This window comes from Mesoplodon densirostris, chromosome 11, assembly GCF_025265405.1.
Source record: "Mesoplodon densirostris isolate mMesDen1 chromosome 11, mMesDen1 primary haplotype, whole genome shotgun sequence".
Lineage (NCBI taxonomy): Eukaryota > Metazoa > Chordata > Mammalia > Artiodactyla > Ziphiidae > Mesoplodon > Mesoplodon densirostris.
Genome location: NC_082671.1, coordinates 36,223,417 through 36,249,944, shown reverse-complemented (window position 1 = coordinate 36,249,944; position 26,528 = coordinate 36,223,417). Strand labels below are relative to the sequence as shown.

The 26,528-nt window shown below is 39.6% G+C and overlaps 1 protein-coding gene across 3 annotated transcripts in view; it reads right to left on the bottom strand.

The window, feature by feature from the left end:
* Positions 1-26,320, bottom strand: part of GRIP1 (glutamate receptor interacting protein 1) — a 461,975-nt gene extending 435,655 nt beyond the window's left edge. For all 3 annotated transcript variants that reach the window (XM_060112175.1, XM_060112176.1, XM_060112177.1), the window contains exon 1: positions 26,188-26,320. In XM_060112175.1, the coding sequence (XP_059968158.1) occupies positions 26,188-26,320 (133 nt within the window). The remainder of the gene's footprint in view (positions 1-26,187) is intronic.
* Between the last annotated feature and the right edge of the window lie 208 nt (positions 26,321-26,528).

Below are 26,528 nucleotides of genomic sequence, written 5' to 3'. Positions count from 1 at the left end.
GGCGTACTTTCTCTCACTCCCATGGCAACTGAGCAGGGCTTGCTTTCTCACCAACCATGATCTCATAATCTTTCTTTCTCTGACCTCACAATCTTTTTCAGTACTAAGATGCATCACTTATAGTACGTGTAAGGCACTGTACTAACTGCTTTCCATGCATCATCCCCTTTAATAGCCTCACAATATTCCTAGTGAGATAAGTACTACTACTATTCCTCTTTTAGAGGTGTGGCCACTGAGAGTCTGAGGTTAAGTCACACAGGTGGAAGGGGTGGAGCTGGCATTCAAAGCCAAGTTCACTGTACTCCTATGTCCAGGGCCAGGCTGCTTATACTACTACAGCCAGCTTCCACCAACTGAGCGGAGTTAGCACATAATATAAAAGGCTAAATATCATCTCGGTTCTCTGTGCATACCTTCCTTCACTGCACTGCTAACAGTGGTCACAGAAAAGATGCCATTTTGTTTTCTGAAAACAGAATCTTTCCTCAAAGCTACGCACTAGTTTTAGCCTTGTTTTTAAAGGTCACACAGAGCGAATTCTGGGGTTGCACATGGCAGCACTGCTGTACCTCCAACCTCCTCTCTGCTATTTTTCTGCGAAGTCTTCTCTTAAGTAAGGTGAACACCTTCCGTCCTTTCAGCCAGCCCATATGTGCCGTTCCTGCATCTAGTCATTCTTCTCTGGCACTGCTTCAGTTTGCCCACATCTCCCCAAAGCCAACAGACTGTTTCTAGAGAGGTCTGACCAGCCCAAGTGCAGCAGGGCCATCCTTCCCTTCCACGTTCTGCCTCTCTTGATTCTCACACCCGAGGACTGATTTTTAAACCAAGTTCACAGCTCTATAGGCTTATGCTATTTAATAGTCTACTAAGTCAGCATAGGCCTCAAACACCAAAGATGAAGCTGGATGCGAGAAAAGGAAAGTAGAGGAAAGTTAAGTACTGGCCAAAGGAAGAAGGCTGCGGAGATGGAACTGTTTCCAGGAGAGTCTGAGGATTCCCCACATCAAGGTGTCCTCGTATCTAAACAGAATACGCTTAGAAGCAAAATTTAGTAAAAGCAATCCAGTCCAAATGCTCTCTCCTATGTTGCCTGAAATCTCAACATTTGAAGATTTATTGGGGTTAATAAGCAAAAAAACAAAAACAAAAGCAAAATAAACCATAAAACTCATCCATAATAACATGGGTTACCAGACAATCACACACCTTGTGAGTTTTAAAAAAAGAAAGTAATTTGGTTTAGCAAATGACAGTACGTTTTGGTGTTGAGATGATAAGTTTTTGACTGGGATAAGTGTTAGGAAGAAGGTAAAGGAGACTGGGAATTTGGGGATGGGTGGTGGAGGGGTACAGAAAACCAAAATCCACTCTGAAGGATGGATATGATGACCCTGTTTTGCAACATAAAAATCAGTATTCATGGATGAACAGAGGTCAGAGGAGTTTTGAACTGGCCCAGGAACCAAACACCTGAGGCACATGGAGGCCATAAGTACTTTGTTGGTGAGCAGACCTGGAAAGAACATCACCATGGGCACCAAGAGGCAACCATTGGGCAGCAGGAGGGCTGTGGACGGCGGTTTCAGGAAGCAAGTTCACCTTCATGGCCATTTAATCCAGGGCCAGTTAAGCAGCTGCTTTCTCCTCTCCTGAACCCAAGTGCAGATGTGATTTATTTCTTATCACACAGAGACAGGGACCACTGTTTTTCTCAGCATCCCCAGTGCCTTACCCAATGTCTAGTAATAAGCACTCAAGAATGAAGGTTGCTGGACAGTCTCCCCATCAAATGTCCAGCCTGCAAGTGCTGCTGCTTGAAGTACTGTGGTGAGAGCCTTGGCTGGCTGGCCGTCCGGGACATTCTGACTCCCAGGGATCCTCACGGGACTAGAGGAGGAGCCCACAGGCATGCTTATGCCGGCAAGAGTCCCATTTAAATGGATCCACAGGGTTCCAAGATCTGACAAATGATCACTGGCTTTGCTATCAACCTCATACAGTTTAACTGAATCACAGTGGCAGTCTAATACTTCCACTTTCCTTCTAAAAAAGAGCACAGCTGATCCCTCAGGTCTCATCTTTCAGATATGTAAAAGTAGGAAGCGAAAAAAGCCCCAAATAAAACAACCACAAGCTGCTATAAAGCCATAGCTACAGCTTATTAGGTTTAATTTTACACACCAGTGACCCTGGATACCCAGTATTCGACAACCCCCCCAGTGGCCCCAGCTGACCCCAATTAATATCCGGGCACACACACACACCTGTGCTTTCTGTGAGTCAACATATTAATAAGGCCTTGCATTCATGCTAAACTCCAGATAGATGAACTGGATTCAGTCCTAGGGATGAGCTCTGGTAATGATTAAAGGTTACACGAAAAAGTTTAGGAAACATTTTGCTTCCAGAGGACACACACTGCAAAACTATGGATTGCCGTTTGTTGTTAGCTTTACACAATTATTTAGCATGAACTCTTTTGTTCAGGAGGGTAGTTCTTATTACTGCCACCAAAGTCAGATCTGCCCTCCTTTACTATGTTAGGTCCTCCACAAACATAGTAAATTGCATGAGTGAGAACAAGTAGGGCCGTAACGAGGATGGATGAGCGCAAATACTGGCTTGCTTGCCCATTAGCCAAAACACTTATTGTGAGAACAGCACCTCGATCCTTCTTTCCCCCACTCTCAGTTCACATGATTTGGATTTCTGCTCCTGTCACTTTCCCCCAGGTTCCAGGCCTGGTAGATAACCCAGAACTGGTCAGTTGGGGAATTCCATTCCCAATAACCATAGGGATGAGCCTGAAGCACAAGACAGGCCAGTAGAATCCCTTCAGGACTATTTAAGAAAGCAGAGTGTTGGGAGAACAAAACAGAATCCTGCTGGACCTAAAGTCAGGACAACCCCATGACTATTTTGTTAAATAAACAAATAAATTGATTTTGAGGGTGGAGGTCTAAAGCCAGTTTGAGCTGGGTTTCTTTAACTTTTTCTTTAAAAAGTCGGAACAAGGTGAAGGTCAGTCTACCGGAATTTTACTTCCGATTTAGTCTATTTGAACAAGAGCATTTCATATGAATGGGCTACGCAGCCTTAAGATGTCTCCAATGATTCTGCCTCTTAGTATTCACAGCCTGGTGTAATCCCATCCTCTTCAGTGTGGGCTGAGCTGGTGACTATCCTCTAATGAACAGAAGGCAAGAGTGATGGGTTGTCAGTTCCCAGATTAAGTTACAGAGACTGTAGCTTCTGTCTGGCATGGCCTTTCATGCTCTCTCTCAGCTCACTTGCTCTAAGGGAAACCAGCTGCCATTTTTGAGCTACCTAATAGATGGCCCACTTGGGAAAAAACTAATGTCTCCAATCAACAGCCAGCAGGGACCTGAGATGACAGCCCCATGAATGAGCTTGGAAGGGGATCCTCACCCAGTCCAGCCTATGCCTTGATTGCAGCCTTATGAGACACAGTGAGCCCAAGGACCCAGCTGATGCACAAGACTTCCAACCCACCTGAACTATGATATAATAAATGTTTGTTGTTTTAAGCTGCTATCTTTGGGGATAATCTGTCATGCAGTCATAGAGAACTAATAGAATGGAATTAACCCCAAATAGATTAACAATAAAGTACTCATCCTTTTCCTCTTTGTTATGTTTCCTGTGACAAGTCTCAATTTATAAAAAGTACTTCATTTAGAAGACTTTAAAAATGCAGTTTCAATGATTTCAAGTGCACAGCATAATTCTATTAGGTTGATAAAATATCGTATTTGAGCAGTAAGATTCTTTAAGAGACTGATAATTGAAATTCCATTCTAGCGTACAGTAATCTGTTCAACAAATACATTTCATGCATCTGTTATGTTGCAGGCACAGGAGGATAAACAGGGCAGAGTAGGCTGTTTCAATAGATCTCCAAGTCCATTCAGGAAAGGAGAAAAGCCCAGAAGAATCAAGAGGAGTGCCACTACTCACTAACTGTGTGACACTGTACAGCCATTTAATTTTCCACTATTTTCTTTTCCCTCATTTATAAAGTAGGGAATAACATAACAACAGCTAATTTATCAACTCATAAGATTGCTAGAAGGACCACAAAGTAAAATGTACATAAAATTACTGTAAAATTCTGAAATAAAATAAAAGTATAATTACTGCAGTACTTACTATCAAAACTACAATATTCAGGCTTTACTACAAAATAGACAAGAATGATTCATAATTAATTTTTTGTTTACTGGCATGCAAATTTTCTTTTCTATTAACTATTTAAACATGTCTTTAAATTTGAAATTTGCACTCGAAAGGTTGCTTGGTCTTGATCATTCTTTCCAAAACCATGCAGTGTGAATTACTTCTCCCTTGAATTTAAATTTCTCATACTTTCATTTAAATGTGTTCTCTGTGAGAAAACAGTTATTGTAATTGTTTAAAAAACTGAGTGAAAATTATAAAGAACATGAAAATTCTAAACATTTTGGTCAATTAATGATTCTTGTAAGCAAAAAAGTTCCATTCTATAAAAAAAGAGACAAAATTTTCTTTGATATTAAATTTAAACAATATCTAGAGCTACCATTTAGAATCAATTACATGTTCTCATTACTTCTATTGCCTTTCTTCACTAAACCTCTGTTATACTCTGATTTATTAGATCAACATTTTGAGGTCACTGAAAAACACTTTTTCAAATTTTCAATATGTGCTTGCACTTCCTTATTTTAGTCCAAATAGCTAGTCTGCTAATAAAAATGCATTGGTAAGAATAATTGACTCCATTTTAGGGAAAAGACATCAACAATAAACTGCTTTGTACTGAGGCAATCAATGGTTATTGAATTCTCGACTCCAAACTAATATTTCCAGCTACACAGGTCCTTGAGACTCAAGTTGGCTACTTTGCTTTTAATGAACAAGGTCAAAATCATGAATTGAAATTCTACGACATTAACAGAATACATTACCTCAGAAAAATTTTAGCCTCGAGCCATCATAAACTGCCACGTATCTTTCCAGTAGGCCTAAATATTAATATATATATCAAAGTTGTAGACAAGTCCCTTGGAATCCACTATTCTTGTTGTCTACATTTTGTGTGGAAAAAAAATTAAACATTTATTAAGCTCTAACTATGGTCTAGCCCAGGTGCAGAGGGAGTATGAAGTAGATGAAGTAGATAAAATATAATTGAAAAATGTACAGAAGGTAGGGTGAGGAATGATTTTGAGCTTCTTATTTTGGACGAATTTTTAGAGGACTGTGCCTTTAAAAGAAAGAAGGAAGGTGGAACAAACGTGTGGGGTGGGAGATAAGGTACAGGTTTCAGTTTAGGAAATGCTGAAATCTGAGGTGATGGAGTATCCAGATGACAATTGGCAGTATGATCTCATTCGTGCCAGCTAAACTACAAAGAAGAGGGAGACAGAGATTGCCCAGGAAGAGCTTACAAGAGGGGGGAAAGCAAAAAAGCCAGGAAAAGGGGGAGCAGAAATAGGTGATCAGAAAAGGGGAGAAGAACCAGGAAAAAGATGGAGGAGCCAAGAGAGAAAAGACTCAAAAAACTAAATGATGACCAACTGTCAAATGCTAGAGAAAGATCAACAACATTAAGAAGTTTTAAAGGCTGCTAAATATACATTCAGGAGGTCACTCATGATCTTTGCTGGATCACTTTCAGAGAAGTGGCAGGTGTGGAATGAGGAGGACCCTGAGGCATCCATCAGTCTAATATTAACTGAGCACCTTCTTTGTGCTTTGGGGATGACAAAGTCCAAGCTATATATGTGGAATATTTTGTTGTTGTTGTAAAAGATATTTGGGAGGTGGGGGGAGGTGGGGAAGCAGAGTCAAGAAAACTGAGTAGTAGTCTATGTCTTTGGTTGAGAGTGTGTTTAGGGAGGGGAAGCGCAGGTTGGGGCTTCAGAAGAGAGGTACAGGGCTTCCCTGGTGGCGCAGTGGTTGAGAGTCCGCCTGCCGATGCAGGGGACATGGGTTCGTGCCCCGGTCTAGGAGGATCCCACATGCCGCAGAGAGGCTGGGCCCGTAAGCCACGGCCACTGAGCCTGCGTGTCCAGAGGCTGTGCTCCGCGACGGAGAGGCCACAGCAGTGAGAGGCCCGCGTACCGCAAAAAAAAAAAAAAAAAGAAGAAGAGAGGTACAACAGGGGAATAATTGCTTGGAGAAAGGGTAAGAGAGTGGCTAGAGATAAAGAAAGACTGATGACTAGTGTTGAAAGCCCAGCTAAGGCTGGAACTCATCAAGTTGTAATGCAGCCAACCTCCATGGCTGTACAGTCTTTTTCCTCCAACAGTGTCAGTGACCTGAGAGCAGGAGTAAAGACCACAGATGGTTTGGCGTCACTAAGACCAAGCACTGTCAGGCACGTGAGGCTGCGGTCCAGGGGAGACAGACAGTAAAGGGGAGCTGGACCCCTAATGAAAGAAGGAGAAGTCAGCGACATGCTGACAGCTGGAGGGGACAGGTAGGGGCTGAAGGGCCTGGTGAGGTTAACATTCAGGTTTGATGGTGAGGGAGAGGCTGAAAAGGGGGATTTAATGAGATTTCTGAAAAGAAGAGGATATAAAGATAGAGAGAAAACCTGATATTATTAAAAGTTACCCGGTGTCTTAACAATTCAAAATAACTGATTGATCACCTTAAAAAAGGATACACTTCCCTATAACTTTTCGCTATATAACTTAAAATTTATACTTTGCTTTTAACATTACATAATTCTAAATAATATCAGGTCATTTCTGAGGTTTGCTGTTATATTTCAAACTAAGAGATTCCTGTCAAGTTAATAAAGTATTTTAATTTCTGATGACCTGGGAAACTTGCAACTTAAAGGAAAAAAAATTAAGTAAAAAATAGAAAACTTCCAAATGGAAAAAAAAAAAAAGAATAAACAGCTAATTATTTGAGACATTTACAAAACCCCAAGGATGATACTTTGATAAAGTCAAGCTCAAACTGGATGATATAAATGATGTAACCTGACACTGAGGGTTCCTTGATCACCGTTGTCAAGTATCAGAATATTACCCATTCCTAAACTTTATACCTTAGAGCAAATAACTTCACTCTACTTGATTAATATTTCCCATCAGCAAACTTCACAGGTGAGTATTTTATCTGGGTGGGATATGATTCATGTGTGACTTAGTAATAGAGAAAATAAATAAAGAAAACTAGTTCCTATATCATTTTCTAACTCTCATAAATTCTAGGATTTATTTGGAACCCCTAAGAGAACTCTTTGTTTTTATGACAGATTTATACCCATATTCACATTTTTGTTCATACAGATGCACTGGTTTTGGACAGTTTAACTTTTAATTATCTGCGTTCTACGTAGCATAGACACAACATGCATTCCTATTCAGATGACCAAATGTGTCCCAGACCTCCTGCTGTCACTTCTATGTTTCTGTGGGATTATGAACAAGGTTTAGTCAAGGACCCCAGCCTAGACTGGATATGTTTGCTCACTTTGGTGATTGTAAGTTTTCTTCTAATCCAAATATGCTGTGAATTATATACATCATTTCCTAATTTTAGATTCAGTGGGGAAGAATACACACACACACACACACACACACACACACACACCTCACAAAGTTACACCAGAATGTAATATGGCAAATTAACCTGTTCAAAGCACAACTGATTTCAAAATGACTGAATAAACAGGATTGAGGAGAAAATTTACCTTGTTACAAAAACAGTCATAACAGCAGTTGCTTTTGCTGTCTTTTTACCTTTGGAGGCTTGGAATTATGTCCAAGATGACCTAGGAGGTCATCAACCTATCAAAACGGTAGAGGTTCCTATCACAACAGCATCCTCAAACAGCACCATGGGGGAGGAAGGCACACAGCATAGTAGTTGGGAGATGAGATGCACTTGGCTCCACTCACAGCACACAGTAACTGCTTAATGAATATTCGCTAATAACATCTAACAGCTCAGATAATTAAGCTCATTTGGCCCTAGTTTTATGGAAAATAAGGATGATAATATCTGTCCCACAGATAATATCTTCTTCAATTTGTAAAAATGAGTAACTCATGTAAGTGCTTAGCACAGGGCCCAGCATGCACTAACCCCAGAAGACCAAGCCTCAAGAAGTGTGTAACAAGTGTATATTGAAAAAAAGAAGGTAGGTCTATAAAATATTATAAAATACAAACATTTCTTTTCCCCTTATATTTTCTTCACATTTAGATTCTCTTAAATATTTGTTGTAAGAGCTGTGCTATCTTATGCTACGTGGAGTTACAGAGGGGCAGTATCAGAGTTACAGATAGGGCAAATGCAAATTCTTCCCACTAGAGAGTATTATTTTCTAAACTTCCTAATCATTATGGATATATGAATAAGTTACTATAAAATAATAAGATGGGTGTCTGTGGGTGGCTCATGGGAATCAGTCTCCACAAATTTTTAAGCAAGAAACATCTACTGATGGCCCAGAATGTGCCAGGCAGCCAGGCACTGTCCTAGGTGCTGGAATATAAAGAGTGGCACTCACAGGAGAGACATATAGGTAATTACAAACTAAGTAAGCCATCATTTGCGTATACAGGTGCCCCCAGATCTAACCCTTGGGATTGGGGTGGGGTGGAGATTCAGTTGAAGACAATCTTTGACTCAATGGGCAAGGTTTAGAGAAAGATAAGATTAAAAATACACCAAGTTAAGAGACTTAAATTCGTCAGTCCTATTCTTAGCAGACTATGTGCCCCCGAGTTAAATATTTTCTCTCTTTAAGTCTTAAAAAACAATTACTAAGCAAATTCCTATGCTGTTAAGAATATTCATCATATGTAGCATCAGAGAGCTGGACTAGAAGATCCCAATAGTTTTTCTTTGCTCTAAGTTTCCTTTTATGCCTGATCATCTTCCAAACGGTTCTAAATACACCATTACACAAACATTTTGAGATTTTAAAGAATGAAAGAGGTGTTCGTCCCTGTAAGTCACGAAAACTTGGTATTGGTAGAAAAACTGAGCCATAAACAGTAGTTCTTAGGTGCTGGGAATTCCCCAACTCTATTCCAATAATGAAAGGCCACTGTAAACCCATAAAGTGGAAATTTATAACCAGCAGCTGAGCACCTGTATTTCTCACCATAAATTTTGACAGCTGCTCCCTTAAAAGTGATCATGATTCCAGGCAGGGTAAAACTCACTGAGCAAAGTAAGTTCATATTCATGTCTTCAAAATACTTGCATAAATTAATTTTTTCCACACGTTAATTTTTTGCCCATCACAGTTTATAAAAACAAGTGTTGCAGGGAGACCTTCAAGATGGCAGAGAAGTAAGATGTGGAGATCACCTTCCTCCCCACAGATACATCAAAAATACATCTACATGTGCAACAACTCCTACAGAACACCCACTGAACGCTGGCAGAAGACCTCAGACTTCCCAAAAGGCAAGAAATTCCCCACGTACCTGGGTAGGGCAAAAGAAAAAACAGAGACAAAGAATAGGGACGGGGCCTGCACCCATAGGAGGGAGCTGTGAAGAAGGAAAGGTCTCCACACACTAGAAACCCCTTCATGGGCGGAGACTGCGGGTGGCGGAGGGGGAAAGCTTCGGAGCCAGGGAGGAGAGCACAGCCACAGGGGTGCGGAGGGCAAAGCGGAGAGATTCCCGCACAGAGGATCGGTGCCGACCGGCACTCACCAGCCCGAGAGGCTTGTCTGCTCACGTGCCAGGGTAGGTGGGGGCTGGGAGCTGAGGCTCAGGCTTCGGAGGGCGGATCCCAGGGAGAGGACCGGGGTTGGAGGCGTGAACACAGCCTGAAGGGGGCTAGTGCGCCACGGCTAGCCGGGAGGGAGTCCGGGAAAAAGCCTGGAGCTGCCGAAGAGGCAAGAGACTTTTTCTTCCCTCTTTGTTTCCTTGTGCGTGAGGAGAGGGGATTCAGAGCACCACCTGAACGAGCTCCAGAGACGGGCACGAGCCGCGGCTACCGGCGCGCTCCCCAGAGACGGGCATGAGACGCTAAGGCTGCTGCTGCCGCCACCAAGAAGCCTGTGTGCGAGCACAGGTCACTATCCACGCCTCCCCTCCCGGAAATCTGTGCTGCCCACCACTGCCACCGTCCCAGGATCCAGGGACAACTTCCCCGGGAGAACACACGCGTGCCTCAGGCTGGTGCAATGTCAGGTCGGCCTCTGCCACTGCAGGCTCGCCCCGCATCCGTACCCCTCCCTCCCCCCGGCCTGAGTGAGCCAGAGCCCCCGAATCATTTGCTCCTTTAACCCCGGCCTGTCTGAGCGAAGAACAGACGCCCTCAGGCGACCTACACGCAGAGGCGGGGCCAAATCCAAAGCTGAACCCCGGGAGCTGTGCGAACAAAGAAGACAAAGGGAAACCTCTCCCAGCAGCCTCAGGAGCAGCGGATTAAATCTCCACAATCAGCTTGATGTACCCTGCATCTGTGGAATACCTGAATAGACAACGAATCATCCCAAATTGAGGAGGTGGACTTTGAGAGCAACTGTAGACTTAGGGTTTGCTTTCTGCATTTAATTTATTTCTGGTTTTATGTTTATCTTAGTTTAGTATTTAGAGCTTATTATCACTAGTAGATTTATTTATTCATTTGGTTGCTCTCTTCCTTTTATATATATATATTCCCCTTTTTCTCGTTTTGTGAGTGTTTACGTGTATGCTTCTTTGTGTGATTCTGTCTGTATAGCTTTCCTTTTACAATTTGTCCTAGGGTTCTGTCTGTCCATTTTCTTTATTTTGGGGTACAGTTTTTAGCACTTGTTATCATTGGTGGATCTGCTTTTGGTTTGGTTGCTCTCTTCTTTCTTTTTTTTAATTACTTTTAAAATTTTTAATAATTTTATTTATTTATTTTAATAACATTGTTTATTTTACTATATTTTATTTTTTCTTTCTATCTTTTCTTTTCTTTCTTTTTTTCTGAGCCATGTGGCTGATAGGGTCTTGGTGCTCCAGCCGGGTGTCAGGCCTGAGCCTCTGAGCTGGGACAGGGCCGAGTTCAGGACATTGTTCCACCACAGACCTCCCAGCTCCACATAATATCAAATGGCGAAAGCTCTCTCAGCGATCTCCATCTCAATGCTAAGACAGAGCTCCACTCCACAACCATCAAGCTACAGTGCTGAACACCCTATGCCAAACAACTAGCAAGACAGGAACACAACTCAACCCATTAGCAGAGAGGCTGCCTAAAATAATAGTAAGTTCACAGACACCCCAGAACACACCACTGGATGCAGTCCTGCCCACCACCAAGACAAGATCCAGCCTCATCCACCAGAACACAGGCACCAGTCCCCTCCACCAGGAAGCCTACACAACCCACTGAACTAAACATAGCCACTGGGATAAGACACCAAAAACAATGGGAACTACAAACTGGCAGTCTGTAAAAAGGAGGCCCCAAACACAGTAAGTTAAGCAAAATGAGAAGACAGAGAAATACACACCAGATGAAGAAGCAAGGTAAAAACCCACCAGACCAAACAAATGAAGAGGAAATAGGCAGTCTACCTGAAAAAGAATTCAGAGTAATGATAGTAGAGATGATCCCAAATCTTGGAAATAGAATGCAGAAAATACAAGAAATGTTTAACAAGGGCCTAGACGAACTAAAGAGCAAACAAACAGTGATGAACAACACAATAAATGAAATTTAAAATTCTCTAGAAGGAATCAATAGCAGAATAACTGAGGCAGAAGAACGCATAAGTGACCTGGAAGATAAAACAGTGGAAATAACCACTGAAGAGAAAAATAAGGGAAAAAGAATAAAAAGAATTGAGGACAGTCTCAGAGACCTCAGGAACAACATTCAACGCAACAACATTCAAAGTATGGGGGTCCCAGAAGGAGAAGAGAAAAAACACGGGCTGAGAAAATATTTGAAGAGATTATAGTTGAAAACTTCCCTAATAAGGGAAAGGAAATAGTCACGTCCAGGAAATGCAGAGAGTCCCATAACAGGATAAATCCAAGGAGAAACACACCGAGACATATATTAATCAAACTATCAAAAATTAAATACAAAGAAAAAATATTAAAAACAGCAAGGGAAATGCAACAATTAACATACAAGGGAATCCCCATAAGCTGATCTTTCAGCAGAAACTCGGCAAGCCAGAAGGGAGTGGCAGGACAAAGTGATGAAAGGGAAAAACCTAAAACCAAGATTACTCTACCCAGCAAGGATCTCATTCAGATTTGATGGAGAAATTAAAACCTTTACAGACAAGCAAAAGCGAAGAGAATTCAGCACCACCAAACCAGCTTTACAACAAATGCTAAAGGAACTTCTCTAGGCAGGAAACACAAGATAAGGAAAAGACCTACAATAATAAACCCCAAACATTTAAGAAAGTGGTAATAGGAACATACATATTGATAACTACCTTAAATGTAAATGGATTAAATGCTCCAACCAAAATCAGAGATTGGCTGAATGGATACAAAAACAAGACCTGTATATATGCTGTTTATACAAGAGACCCACTTCAGACCTAGGGACACATACAGACTGAAAGTGAGGGGATGGAAAAAGATATTCCATGCAAATGGAAATCAAAAGAAAATGGAGTACCAATTCTCATATCAGACAAAATAGACTTTAAAATAAAGACTGTTACAAGAGACAAAGAAGGACACTACATAATGATCAAGGCATTAATACAAGAAAAAGATATAACAATTGTAAATATTTATGCACCCAGCATAGGAGCAACTCAATACATAAGGCAAATGCTAACGGCCATAAACGGGGAAATCAACAGTAACACAGTCATACTAGGGGACTTTAACACCCCACTTTCACCAATGGACAGATCATCCAAAATGAAAATAAATAAGGAAACACAAGCTTTAAATGACACATTAAACAAGATGGACTTAATTGATATTTATAGGACATTCCATTGAAAAACAACATATACACTTTCTTCTCAAGTGCTCATGGAACATTCTCCAGGACGGATCATATCTTGGGTCACAAATCAAGCCCTGGTAAATTTAAGAAAATTGAAATCGTCCCAAGTGTATTTTACGACACAAGGCTATGAGACTAGATATCAATAACAGGAAAAAATCTGTAAAAAATACAAACACATGGAGGCTAAACAATACACTACTAAATAACCAAGAGATCACTGAAGAAATCAGAGGAAATCAAAAAATACCTAGAAACAAATGACAACGAAACCACAATGACCCAAAACCTATGGGATGCAGCAAAAGCAGTTCTAAGAGGGAAGTTTAGAGCAATACAATACTGCCTCAAGAAACAAGAAACATCTCAAATAAACAACCTAACCTTACACCTAAAGCAATTAGAGAAAGAAGAACAAAAGAACCCCAAAGTTAGCAAAGGAAATAAATCATAAAGATCAGATCAGAAATAAATGAAAAAGAAATGAAGGAAATGAGAGCAAAGATCAATAAAACTAAAAGCTGGTTCTTTGAGAAGATAAACAAAATGGATAAACCATTAGCCAGACTCATCAAGACAAAAAGGGAGAAGACTCAAATCAACAGAATTGGAAATGAATATGGAGAAGTAACAACTGACACTGCAGAAATACAAAGGATCATGAAAGATTACTACAAGCAACTCTATGCCAATAAAATGGACAACCTGGAAGAAATGGACAAATTCATAGAAAAGCACAACCTTCTGAGACTGAACCAGGAAGAAATAGAAAATATAAACAGACCAATCACAAGCACTGAAATTGAGACTGTGATTAAAAATCTTCCAACAGGGCTTCCCTGGTGGCACAGTGTTTGAGGGTCCGCCTGCCAATGTAGGGGACACGGGTTCGTGCCCCGGTCTGGGAAGATCCCACATGCCGCAGAGTGGCTGGGCCCGTGAGCCATGGCCGCTGAGCCTGCGCGTCTGGAGCCTGTGCTCCGCGGTGGGAGAGGCCACAGCAGTGAGAGGCCCGTGTACCGCAAAAAAAAAAAAGAAAAAAAAAAAATCTTCCAACAAACAAAAGCCCAGGACCAGAAGGCTTCACAGGCGAATTCTATCAAACATTTAGAGAAGAGCTAACACCCATCCTTCTCAAACTCTTCCAAAATATAGCAGAGGGAGGAACACTCCAAACTCATTCTACGAGGCCACCATCACCCTGATACCAAAACCAGACAAACGTGTGACAAAGAAAGAAAGCCAGAGGCCAATATCACTGACAAACATAGATGCAAAAATCCTCAACAAAATACTAGCAAACAGAATCCAACAGCACATTAAAAGGTACATACACCATGATCAATTAGCGTTTATCCCAGGAATGCAAGGATTCTTCAATATATGCAAATCAATCAATGTGATACACCATATTAACAAATTGAAAGAGAAAAAACATATGATCACCTCAATAGATGCAGAGAAAGCTTCTGACAAAATTAAACATCCATTTATGGTAAAAACCCTCCAGAAAGTAGGCATAGAGGGAACTTTCCTCAACATAATAAAGGCCATATATGACAAACCCACAGCCAACATCATTCTCAATGGTGAGAAACTGAAAACATTTCCTCTAAGATCAGGAACAAGACAAGGTTGCCCACTCTTCCCACTCTTATTCAACATAGTTTTGGAAGTTTTAGCCACAGCAATCAGAGAAGAAAAAGAAAGAAGAGGAATCCAAATCGGAAAAGAAGAAGTAAAACTGTCACTGTTTGCAGATGACATGATACTATATAGTGAAAATCCTAAAGATGCCACCAGAACACTACTAGAGCTAATCAATGAATTTGGTAAAGTTGCAGGATACAAAATTAATGCACAGAAATTTCTTGCATTCCTATACACTAGTGATGAAAAATCTGAAAGAGAAGGAAACTCTCCCATTTACCATTGCCACAAAAAGAGTAAACTACTTAGGAATAAACGTACCTAAGGAGACATAAGACCTGTATGTAGAAAACTGTAAGACACTGATGAAAGAAATTAAAGATGACACAAACAGATGGAGAGATATACCATGTTCTTGGATTGGAAAGGGAGGGGGAAGGGTAAGCTGGGACGAAGTGAGAGAGTGGCATGGACATACATACACTACCAAACGTAAAATAGCTAGCTAGTGGGAAGCAGCCACATAGTGCAGGGAGATCACTTCGGTGCTTTGTGTCCACCTAGAGCGGTGGGATAGGGAGGGTGGGAGGGAGACGCAAGAGGGAGGCGATACGGTAATATATGTATACATATAGCTGATTCACTTTGTTATACAGCAGAAAGTAACACACCACTGTAAAGCAACCATACTCCTATAAAGATGTTAAAAAAAAACATTAGCCACAACTGTGACTGCAAAACTCTCCACTGTGGCTATTTGTTAACCTACATTCAATTTTTAGAATCAGCAAGATGCCACTGTTGGCTTCACATTCTATACTGGTTACATGTGACATTTAACCAGTGCATGTGATATGTGCCTAGTTTTATCTCAAAAATGGGGCTTCACAAATCAAATATTTTCCACACCTGCAAATTCATGATTCACATACCACCACCAGCAGAAGAGCAACATGAAAACGTAAGATCAGCTCTGCAGTGATCAGAAGCACCTCTTTTCACAAAGCGCTCATCACAGCATCGAAATCAGGCATAAGTTTTAAGTTTGTTGGTTTGACATGTCTCCAGAAAAGCAATTCAGACAATCGACAGAAAACAGAAAGATATTTTAAATCTTACACTGAATTTATTTCTAAATATAAAAAATTATCCTATAAATCATAGTTAACAAATAGTAACTGATCTGGCAAACAACTTAATATTCCAAGAAGCAATATAAAATTCCCTGGCTATCTACTGCTAGTAAAATAATAAACAACAGAAATGTAAAGGGTCCAATTCTCCATAAAGCACAGAGACTGGCAATGCTATGGGCTGTAACCTAAAGACCCTGTACAACTCTGCTCACTCTCTGGAAAAAAATTCTTTGATGTATAATCTTTCCTATAAAATGCACAAGCCATTGAGTATCTATACTGTGGTGATTTTCAAAGACCAGGGAGAAGTGGGGTATATTTTTGAACAAGAAACTATGAAACAAGCATACATTTTAGTATCCTCTGATTACATGGCAAGTACACTTTTAGGTTAAGAAATGTGCTCAATGGATGTTCAGAATCAAGTGACACTAATCTAAAGGTAAAGCGAACTATTTTCTCATTCCTCCGAAACACTGCTGCTGCTTTAGGCATCCCTTAACTTGGCAGAAGTCTTCTAACAGAAGACTCCTATACATGAAAGGCAACTGCAGCCCTACCTTTTTCAGCAAAATTAAGGTTTTCTCCACTAACTCCCCCTCCTTTGGCCACAGCCATACTTTACCTGTTAGTGAAATATTGCAAAGGCCTTTAGGGTCAGGCGTAGCTTGAAATCTAGGGGAAAATGCATTTGCAGTTCCAAACAACTGATTTTACAAATGAAGGCTAAAGAGACAGCTCATTCAGAAGATGTCACTGCAAGCGCTGTATGAAAACGAATAAACACATTTCTAATACTGGAGGGTTTGTGCCCTGGCTCCTATGCAGATTATCACAAGGGGGCTCTGTCTCTTCTATCAGAGTCAGCCCAAACATCTCGTTCTCAAAGAGAGATCGCCTTAGCTAAGACAAGCACCCCCGTTACTACCTCTAAAGCTCTAGCCCGTAAAACTCTGATTTTCTCCACTGTACCCAACACACTTTCTTTATTTTCTGTTCCCCCGTTAGATTTCTGGTTCTAGTAAAGCAAGGACCTTCTCTGTTTTCTGAACCACCCAATCCCTAGCACCTAGAATGACGCCTGGCATGTGAAGAGTATCATCAAGTACTTGCTGAATGAATAAAAATGATGGGGTGCTTACCATAAGTTGTCTTCCTTTTCTTGGCAGGATAGGGAAGTAAAGGAGAAAATTCAAGCATTATACTCTACCTTAAATATTACTTAATTTAAATAAATAAATTTAAAATGACTTAATTATGATAATCTGTTTAGCCATAATATTTTGGACTCGGTTCAGGCAGTTTCTAGAACAGAGATCTTCAAAGGTATATTAGTATAGTAAGTAATATACTTCAAAGGTATATTAGTATGTTAACTGAAGTCCAACTCAATTTCTACATAACTATAGACCTAAGTGCTGATATTTAGTTCAAATCTACTGACCCAAAGTGCTCAGTTCTATGGTTCAATGTTTCAGAAAAGCTTCTTGGCTCTAAGCTAGTAATAATTATAGTAATAGTTGATGAGATATTGGAGTGGAATTCTAACACTTCAAATAAAAAAGGCATATAATCAATTCTGTTATATATTCTAAAATACCACTGGGAGTGTTTCCCTCTGGCATCATGGTGAATCATTCTGTATTCCATATTTGATTTGCTTTTTTTCTGAGTTGGGACTTAACAAACACTTCTTGATTGAGCTAATGCCTAGGACATTCCATAGTGGAAAATAAACTCTGATTGCTCATTTGGGAGCTGCTAAAACAAAACCAAAAACCTTACATATATTCATTTGAGGGCCTATCGCTCTATCTTTTTAAAAATCAATTTAACAATTTCTAAGTAAGTTTACAGAACTGTACAACCATTATCACAGTCTAATTTTTAAAACATTTCTATCACCCCATCAGGAAACCTTGTGCCCGTCTGCATCAGTGCATGGATTTTTGAGTCTAGCTTTTTCATTTAGCATGTTTTGAGGTTCTTCCATGTTGCAGCACATACTAGTCCCCGCTCTTTCTAAACTCATTTAGAAGTTGCTTCCTCTCCAGGACACCACAACCCAATGTACAACACTAATAAAAATCCAACTTTTGAATCCTAACACCTATTTTGAGTTGCATTTCCCTTTGCATAATCAACTTTCAATTAATCTTTTATATCAGTATTATAAGAAATTAATCAAATGGGCAATCCATTCAGTACTCATTACGAATTCCCTTATGAAGGTAGCCACAGCATTGATTCCTCTATCTGTTGACACTCTCTCTTACATCATCAGAATTGTATGTTTAATCAGTTTTCCTCATTTGGTCCCAAGAATAGTCAGCATAAGACAGAGTCAAAAGACCGCTCTTTCTTACCAAGGTCGTCTAGTCCCATGATTCATCCATCAAATCTATATACACATCTTCCAAATCTCTTGAATCCTACCCCCTTTCCACAATTCCAACTTCCATATTTCAAGCTGCCTCCTTACAGCTCTCCTTGGACATCTTCCTGGCAACACAAACTCAGTGTGTCGAATATATTTTTTTCTGTTCATACCTATGTTATCCCACAACTGCCGTATATGCCCTTTTATTTATATCTCTACCTCTAATCCCTTTTATACACTAATACCATACTAATCCCCCTAAAGTACAGCTCTTTGCTGGCTCTACCTCTACTTGAAAACCTACAATAGTGCCCCAGTGCCTGCACAATGAATGTAAGCTCCTTAGCCTGCCATTCATAACTATCCATTGTGCTTTACTTAATACCTTTATGAATAAGGCTTTCTTCTATTAACATTTACTAAGTGCTCACTATGTGTCAAGCACTTAGTGCTGTATTATGTCATTCAATTCACAATAACCCACACTAAGAGATGGGTAGTTATTGACCCAATTTCATAGATGAGGAAACTGAGGCACAAACAGATTTACTTGCCAAGTTCACTTATCAATGATTCCAACTCAGGTAGTCTCACCCAGGTCCCACATCCTTAACCAGCAGGACACAGCCTGCCCGGAGAAATAGATATTGCCTTAGGGTTAAGAAAGGGTGTTGTTTTTGACCTCACAAGTATCTATATAAGTCCCGTGTGTGAGTTGGGGGTTGTGCGCTCTCTCTCTCTCTCATGCACACACACATGCACATGCACACACGCACGCACGCGTACACACACACGCATGTCCTTTCGGGGGACTCACTGTCCTGTACTTGGTATTCTACAGCACCTAGTTTTAGGGCATATACTGATGAGAAAGAATTGTGTGTATCCAAACCCTCTTTTATGCATCTATAGATACTGGTGGCAGAACTCCAGTGAGATGTGGATAGGGAAGTTGTGTGGCCCCCTCTCAAACAAGATTTAACTCTGAACAGAAAGTGAGGGCAGAGAATGTTAAATGCACAGCAGTTATGTTGCTAGGTGAAATCATGTCTTCTGCTCAAATCTGTCTTCTGGCCATCTCCCTCCTCCAGCTGCTTTGGCTGTGTGATGCCCTGAGAGACACAGCTCTAAAATACTGTATCTAGACCTGCCAATGGATCCTCTCTGAGGGTCTCTGGTCCTCTGCACTGGGATGGAGTACCCACACTTTACAAATAAGAAACTGAAGAAGCATAGAGATCTACATGATTCCTCTAAAGTCACAGAGTACCTTAATCCCATTAAGAAAATTACTTTTTTGGAGGGTAGGAAGTTTAATTGAAAGAATCTAGTTTCTACCTCTGGCACTTATCTCTACCGATGAGAATACCAAACAATAATATTTTCCAAATTTAAAAAACTACCCACACGATCAAACTAGAAAATAGCTGATCTGAGTTCCAGTTTTGGTTCTGGTCCTTTCTAGCTATGTGACATTCAATGTGGGCAGCCCTAGAGACCCCAAGGTCTGGACTGGTGACTACAAAACTGTGAGAGGGGGACTTCCCCGGTGGCACAGAGGTTAAGACTCCGCACTCCCAATGCAGAGGGCCCGGGTTTGATCCTTGGTCAGGGAACTACATCCCACATGCTGCAGCTAAGAGTATGCATGCCACAACTAAAAAGATCCCACATGCCACAATGAAGATCCCACAGTCTGCAACTAAGGAGCCTGCCTGCCGCAACTAAGACCCGGCATCAATCAATCCATCAATAAAATATTTTTTAAAAAAACAAAAAAAACGCTAACCTTTAAAAAAAAAAAAACCAAAAACTGTGACAGGTCTCTTGATCTTTTATTCTCATCTCTTTTACATATTGACTTGATTCTCTCCTATTCCAGACTGTTTTTTTCCATGTGATAAAGGGCACTGAGTTGAATTTGCAAGCTCCCAGAGGAGCGCTCTCATTGACCCAGCTTGGTTTATGTGTCTATTGCCAGACCAATCACCATAGCCAAGGCAATGGTATAATTTAATTATGTCGGTTTTGATTAATCAATAATGACCAAATTGGAATAGAAACAGGAATATTTTAAATATGAGAATTGTTCCTCCCAGGGGGGAAAAAGATTTTCAAGGCAAACAAATAGATGTCCACTACATCATGCAAACACAAAGCACAGTATGTATTTCTCATTAAATAAATGGGAGATTTGGTGACCTTTAAGAAATTTTAAAAAGAAAAATTACCAAATGGATGTGGGCCCAATGCAGAGCTCTTCTGGGTTTGTACAGTTAAAACAAAAATAGCATTGAAGGCATTACTCACCTCCACATACCATATGTTACGTCGGCAAAAGAATAATGTGAAGAGAGGGGAGGCGTGAAATCTTATTGCACATTAAATATAAGAGTCTATGTTTATCTGGGTCAAGATAAAATTTTGAGCATATTACTGTATTTGTTGGAATACACAAACAACTTAACATAAAGCTTAGAGCTTGTTTAAAAGAGACTTAGGCTTATTCAATGACTTGCCTGGTCTGGAAATGAATGTGTTCATACAGGAAGGATATAAATAAAAGCTGGAGGTCCATAGAGCAGGGATGCTGAGAAAGAACTTCCTATATGAAATAGCAGGGCTCCCTAACTGAACTCCAAGGATCCTCCTAATTCTAATATTCCTGATAGACTTATGCCACTTTCAGTCTCCTGAAGGGATATTCATTGGCAGAAGTGGCTGTATATGCACAAACCACAGAGCAAATGGGAGGTGATACAAAAAATATTGTTGGCTGGTTTTTGAGTCAGTGACAGTCACTGTTACTAGCATCATCTATAAATAAGACACCAAGGTAATTTCACCTTCAATATTATATTAGGAGTTAGTTTTTGTTCAAGAGTTTAGTTTAAGATAAGATGACCCACTGCTCAAAAGAATAAAGCCACCAAGAAGGGAAATTAAAATTCTAATTCATTTGTAGATGGATCCAAGCCCTTAAATATTGGAAGAGTCATCGGAGAACTAAAAGATGAGTGTAGAATAAAGGGTGGAGGACCAGACTCTATCAGGTCTGCCTTGAGGATCAGTGGGGGCTTGCATAAGCCACTTACCTTGTTTGTATCCTGCTTTATTCATCTAAAAAAAAGACTCAGATTGGACAAACGGATTCTAAGGTCCCTTTCAACTTTAATATTCCTTTACACTATTCCATGTGGGAAAAAAATACAGTTTGAAATAATGAAGTTGATGACACAAAACACCCCAGACAAATGTAACATGGTAGTCAATCAATTTTCAACCAAACCATTATACTAGAGATGGAAAGCAATTCTTAGGAAAGAAAAATAAGCAGTGTGGTCATAAAACAAGCAAGTTTGCCCTATTTCTATATAACCGATGTTTCTCATTTGGGATTTTGTGAATCAAACTAAGTACAGCTAAGGTTTGAATCATTCAGTATCTCACATCCAAGACCTGCCACTTCGATGATCACTGTTTTTAACATAGAAATAAATGGCTTTTACGCTTGCAAACCTCAGATAGGTAAGGATGACCTATGAAATGTGCTGCCCTCTCTTCTTCCCTTCCTCCCTTCCTCTCCCTCACTCCCCCACCCTGTGATTGCTGTGTTCAGCTTTTGCACACAGAGGAGCAGGGACCAGCCATCTTTCCAAAGTGTAGGTGAAAGTTCTCACTCTATCCTTATGGCATGCTTATCAAGAGACAGAATCCGAATTTGATGTCAATTCCAGTAAGCAGAGAGGATGTGGTTACATGAATTTACAAACAAACAAACTTGTAAAGGAAACTAGTGAGAAAAAATTACTTGAACTAATTACCCACAGCAATTCCTAAAAATTCTCAAACTACAAACACCCACTACCAAAACTGTTTTTCCTCTAAGAACAGTGTAGGACATCTTTCAATGAAATAAAAGAAAGTGAGCAGCCCTCTTAAAATGCATTTTGAACATCTCAGGCAACTTAAAGCCTGAATTGGCTAACTGGGGACTTTAGATGCAGACATTGTTTAATAAAGTAACTTAGCTAACAGTGATTGTATGCACACACATCACAATTGTTGCTCAATACCTATTAGAATAGGCAAAGAACAACAACAAAAGAACAAAAAAAGATTTGTAAATACAAATGACCTATTTTCAAAAGACCTGTTCCTGGTACGTATTCCTGTTCCCCCCCTTTCTCTGGTTTTCCTGAAAGGACCTCAGTGGGAAAGATGAATGGGTCGCTGAGGACTGCCCTGAGTAGCTTCACCACACAGCTCACACCTGCCCAGGTGAGTCAGGATGAAAGCAGAAAAGAGTGGCTACCTCGGAGGAACTCCATGCCTAATTCAAAGCCATTACACATGTGCAAAAAGGCGCCAGGGCCATAAGTGAAAGTGGCTCACATACTTTCACATTAGTAAGAGATAAACAAATTCCTCCTTTTCAAGTCATTCAATAACCATACCCTGCCTGGACTCAGGCAGGTCAGGATTTCTATCATGAATACGAACAGAGCTAAGAGAATACTTATAAAATGCACATTATCTGTCTTAGAACTTGAATATTATCCTATGTGATTAAATAAAAATATACATTAAAAACAGGATCAGAAGATTTAATTTTTTATGAACAGACTAATCAAATATGATCTGCCAGTCTTTAAAAAGGCATTGTTATAATCCAGTATTTAGGGAACAACAAATAAAAGCAACAAATACCATAAAACTGAATTTCAGTATCCTTTTTTTTAGCTTTTTGTTGCAGTAAGGTTTATAAAGCAGTTCTGTAATCAGTGCCAGGTTTTCTTAAATAAAAATACCAAATGAATCATCCATGTGAGAATTTCAGAGTAAATGGTGGTTTGGGGCAGATAAAATTACATTAAAAGATGAGGTCTAGGACTTAACAACATGCTCAGAATTTCATAGGTTTATAAAGATTCTCTAAAACTCCTGCATATTCAATGATAGATTACTAACTTAAAGCAACAGGAACCGTCCTACCGATGATTCCTGCCAGAAAAACCAATTCCCCATAACACAGGTGAATTTTTTAGTTTAAATCCCGGTTAAAATCCTTCAGCCAATACCTTTACCTGAATTGCTTTAGAAAGTAAAACAAAGTTTAAAATCATAGAGTCTTAGAACTTGAAAAATCTTAAGAAACAAATATCCCTCCTGTCACATTTTAGGAAACAAAACCCCAGAAAAGTGTGGTGATTTTCCCAAAACAATTGTTTAGTTTATTTAAACTCTAACCTTAGAATTATGAAAGGATAGATGAATGATGAAAGCAGATTTTAAAAAACCAAAGACAGTCATCCCATGCACAGTGACATTCATTAAGTCAACATAAAATCAGGGAAGATTTAAAATCAGTCTATCACCATGATCACTGCTAAAAGTCAGTTTTGATGGAGTTACAGAAAAATTTTCCATTTTTAGGATAACTTCTCTTTCATACTATCAGACCCTACTGATATTGTAATTCAGGTTTTGGCATTTCATGAAATTATAAGCTGCGTTGTATTTCAGATGAAGGAAAAGATGGTAAAATCTGAAACCAGAACCCTTACGATAGAAGAGAAATTATCTAGGATAAAGTTAAATATCAGCAAACACTTGAGAATGTACTAAAGGAAGGGCAGACTTATTGGGGACCTTTCTGGGAAGGTCTTTCTGGGCTCAGTCATTCATTATTATACGTATAACGTCCTTGCGGTAATCTGAACCATCGGATAAATTGACAAAACAGAGAGGTAAGTTTCTTTCAAGAAAGAAACACCACAGGGAGAAAAATAATAATGACACTTCTGGTTTATCAATAGTACCATTAACTAAGATGTGAACGTCATCAGTAAATTTCACCAAGATTTGAGTCTCAATGTAAATAATTTTTCTAAGCCATCTAGGGAAATGCAGGGCATAAAACTTTCAAATTATGCCAAAGACTAATTAGAATAGATACGCTGTAGATGTAATTAAAGTCAACCATGTTAATTAACTCTTTGAGAATTGATCTTAAGGATGAGTATCAGCCTTACTATTTTACAGCTGTAAAATACAGCTATTTTACACCTGTAAAATATGAGGGGATGTCTCTCCTACCCCATTCAGACAGGACCTGAAACGGAAGCCAAAAGATGCACTGAGAGGTCATTATGTTGTATGACATGGCTTCTTTAAAAGCCCTGGCAATTTGACATTTGATGAAATGTCAAATCCCAAGTGTCAGAGCCCATTGTGACACCTTCTGTTTATTATGTAGCAGTCTGAAGTTGGAGATTTGATATGCATCTAACTCCAAAAGTTATATGTTACATAACGGGTACTTTCTGATAAATCATAGGGGAAAACATGTCCATCCTGCATCTAAAGCAAATGACTTTTGATGTTCAGCATCTTATCCTTAGCATGACCTTGACAAATCAGATAAAACATGATTCTCTTTAAGTTACTGCATTTAATGTGTGGAGACTACTGTCTTTGATATCTAATTCTCCTAACTCTAGTTTAGGGCTACTTCTTAGATATCTCCATAAATATTTCTCCTTGTGGGCGCATTTTGTAAACTTATAAAGTACTTTTGTTGTTTTTAAATTCTTACCAAAACTAGTAGGATGCAGGAATTTGAGATTGTTTGATTCTATTTGCACAAACACATCACAATACAAACCCAAGAAGGTGTGAATTTGACTCAGTATATATTGGTTGTAAGAAATATGTACAATTTCCAATACCAAAGTAACTAAAAGTTCCTAAGCTCCGTTTTTCTTTTCAGTCTCCGAGTTTTCAGAATTATGCATGCAAACTGACAGTATTTTTTGATGTGACACAAATCTTAGTTAAATTCAATGGAAACTAAGTTCAGGAAACATAGATCGTCACTACACTAGAACAGATTATTCATGTAAAAGCATGATGAAAAGAAACATCTCTAAAACTCAGGAATTACTCTGTAAAAGCAACACAGCCATATTATTCAAGCAAATGTCAAAGAATTATAATTTTTCATTATTGTGTTATTGCCACCACATGAATTTTCAACCCTCAACTTTCATCAATCACAACAGAATTTCTGGCATTTAGAACTAATTCTCATGGATTCCAATACCACGGAAATGGAATCTAAATTATTTATCAGTCAACACTCACAGGTTGTAACTGGTATATATTCATGGTTAAACATCAAAAGGCCAGGATATATTAGAACTGAAATATAAGTTTATAAAGATCCTTATTCAAGAAGATAAAAATAAATTTGAATTTTGTAAGTGTAGAGCATGCATAGCTGCCAGTATCCCCCATTTAGGACACCTCATAAACTATGTATCTGCTTTCTCTCTGAACCCTTAGGTGTTTCTAGGCATTTTAAATCTATTAGGACAAGTCTAAACCTCACCAGGAACTTAAAGCAATGATAAGCACAAGAGAAATTCTAGTTCTCTGCTATTCAGAAGCTCATTTACAAATATCTTAATATAGATATATTCTTTTTTTCTTAAGGTATCACTGCTTCTAGTTGACAGCAAATAAGAGTTCCCTTAACTTAGTAATAAAATTATGAACATGCATCAGAGAAAAGCATTTGAACTTCCTTGTACAAACAACACCTCGGATTTATCATAGATAACTGTCTAGAAGTCTGCATAAGGAACAATAATTATCAGCATCAACTTGAACAATTATTTCTTCCGAATAAACTACTCTCCTAATCAAAAAGAAAAAACAGTTATCTAAGAGCAACAATTAAAACCGAACGTATTCTAACCACCTACTACATGGGCTTGCAAGATACTTTTTTGAGTGGCTCATTAAAATGCTAACATAATCAATTAATTGCACTGAAAATATTAACCATGTGTATAGATCTGGACAGTTTATACTGTCTAGATGCTATCTGATAGCTATTCTTGCAACAAATCAAGCAAAATGTAGCACTTCAGTACTTACAGACAGCTCCCAGAGAACACCATCTGGAAAACCTTTTGCATTTAAGATTAAAGCTCCACACAAGGTTTATTGTTAGCCCCAGCATGCGAGAAGGAACAGGAGGTGGAGGGTAGCGCTTACTTCGAAAATGCTCTGAGGCGTAATAATAGACATCCTCATAGCCCTCGTGGTAATCCTCTTCTGGTCGGTACTTTTTCCCCTTTCTTCTCCTAGATCTTCTTATCTGCTTGACAAAACCCAGGAAGCGGTCCATCTCTCGCTCACCGCACAGCCTGGCTCAGCCAGCACCAGAGTGGAGCACCAGCCCAGCTGCCTGGGGAGCCAGCGGAGCATGAATGAAACCTTGGGCTGGGGGACGCGCTACCCTTCCATCTGCCTCCGTGCTACCACTAACGCAGAGATTTTAGCCAGGGGAGAGGAAAAAATAACAACAATTGGGTTTACAAGATTTCTTACTTTGC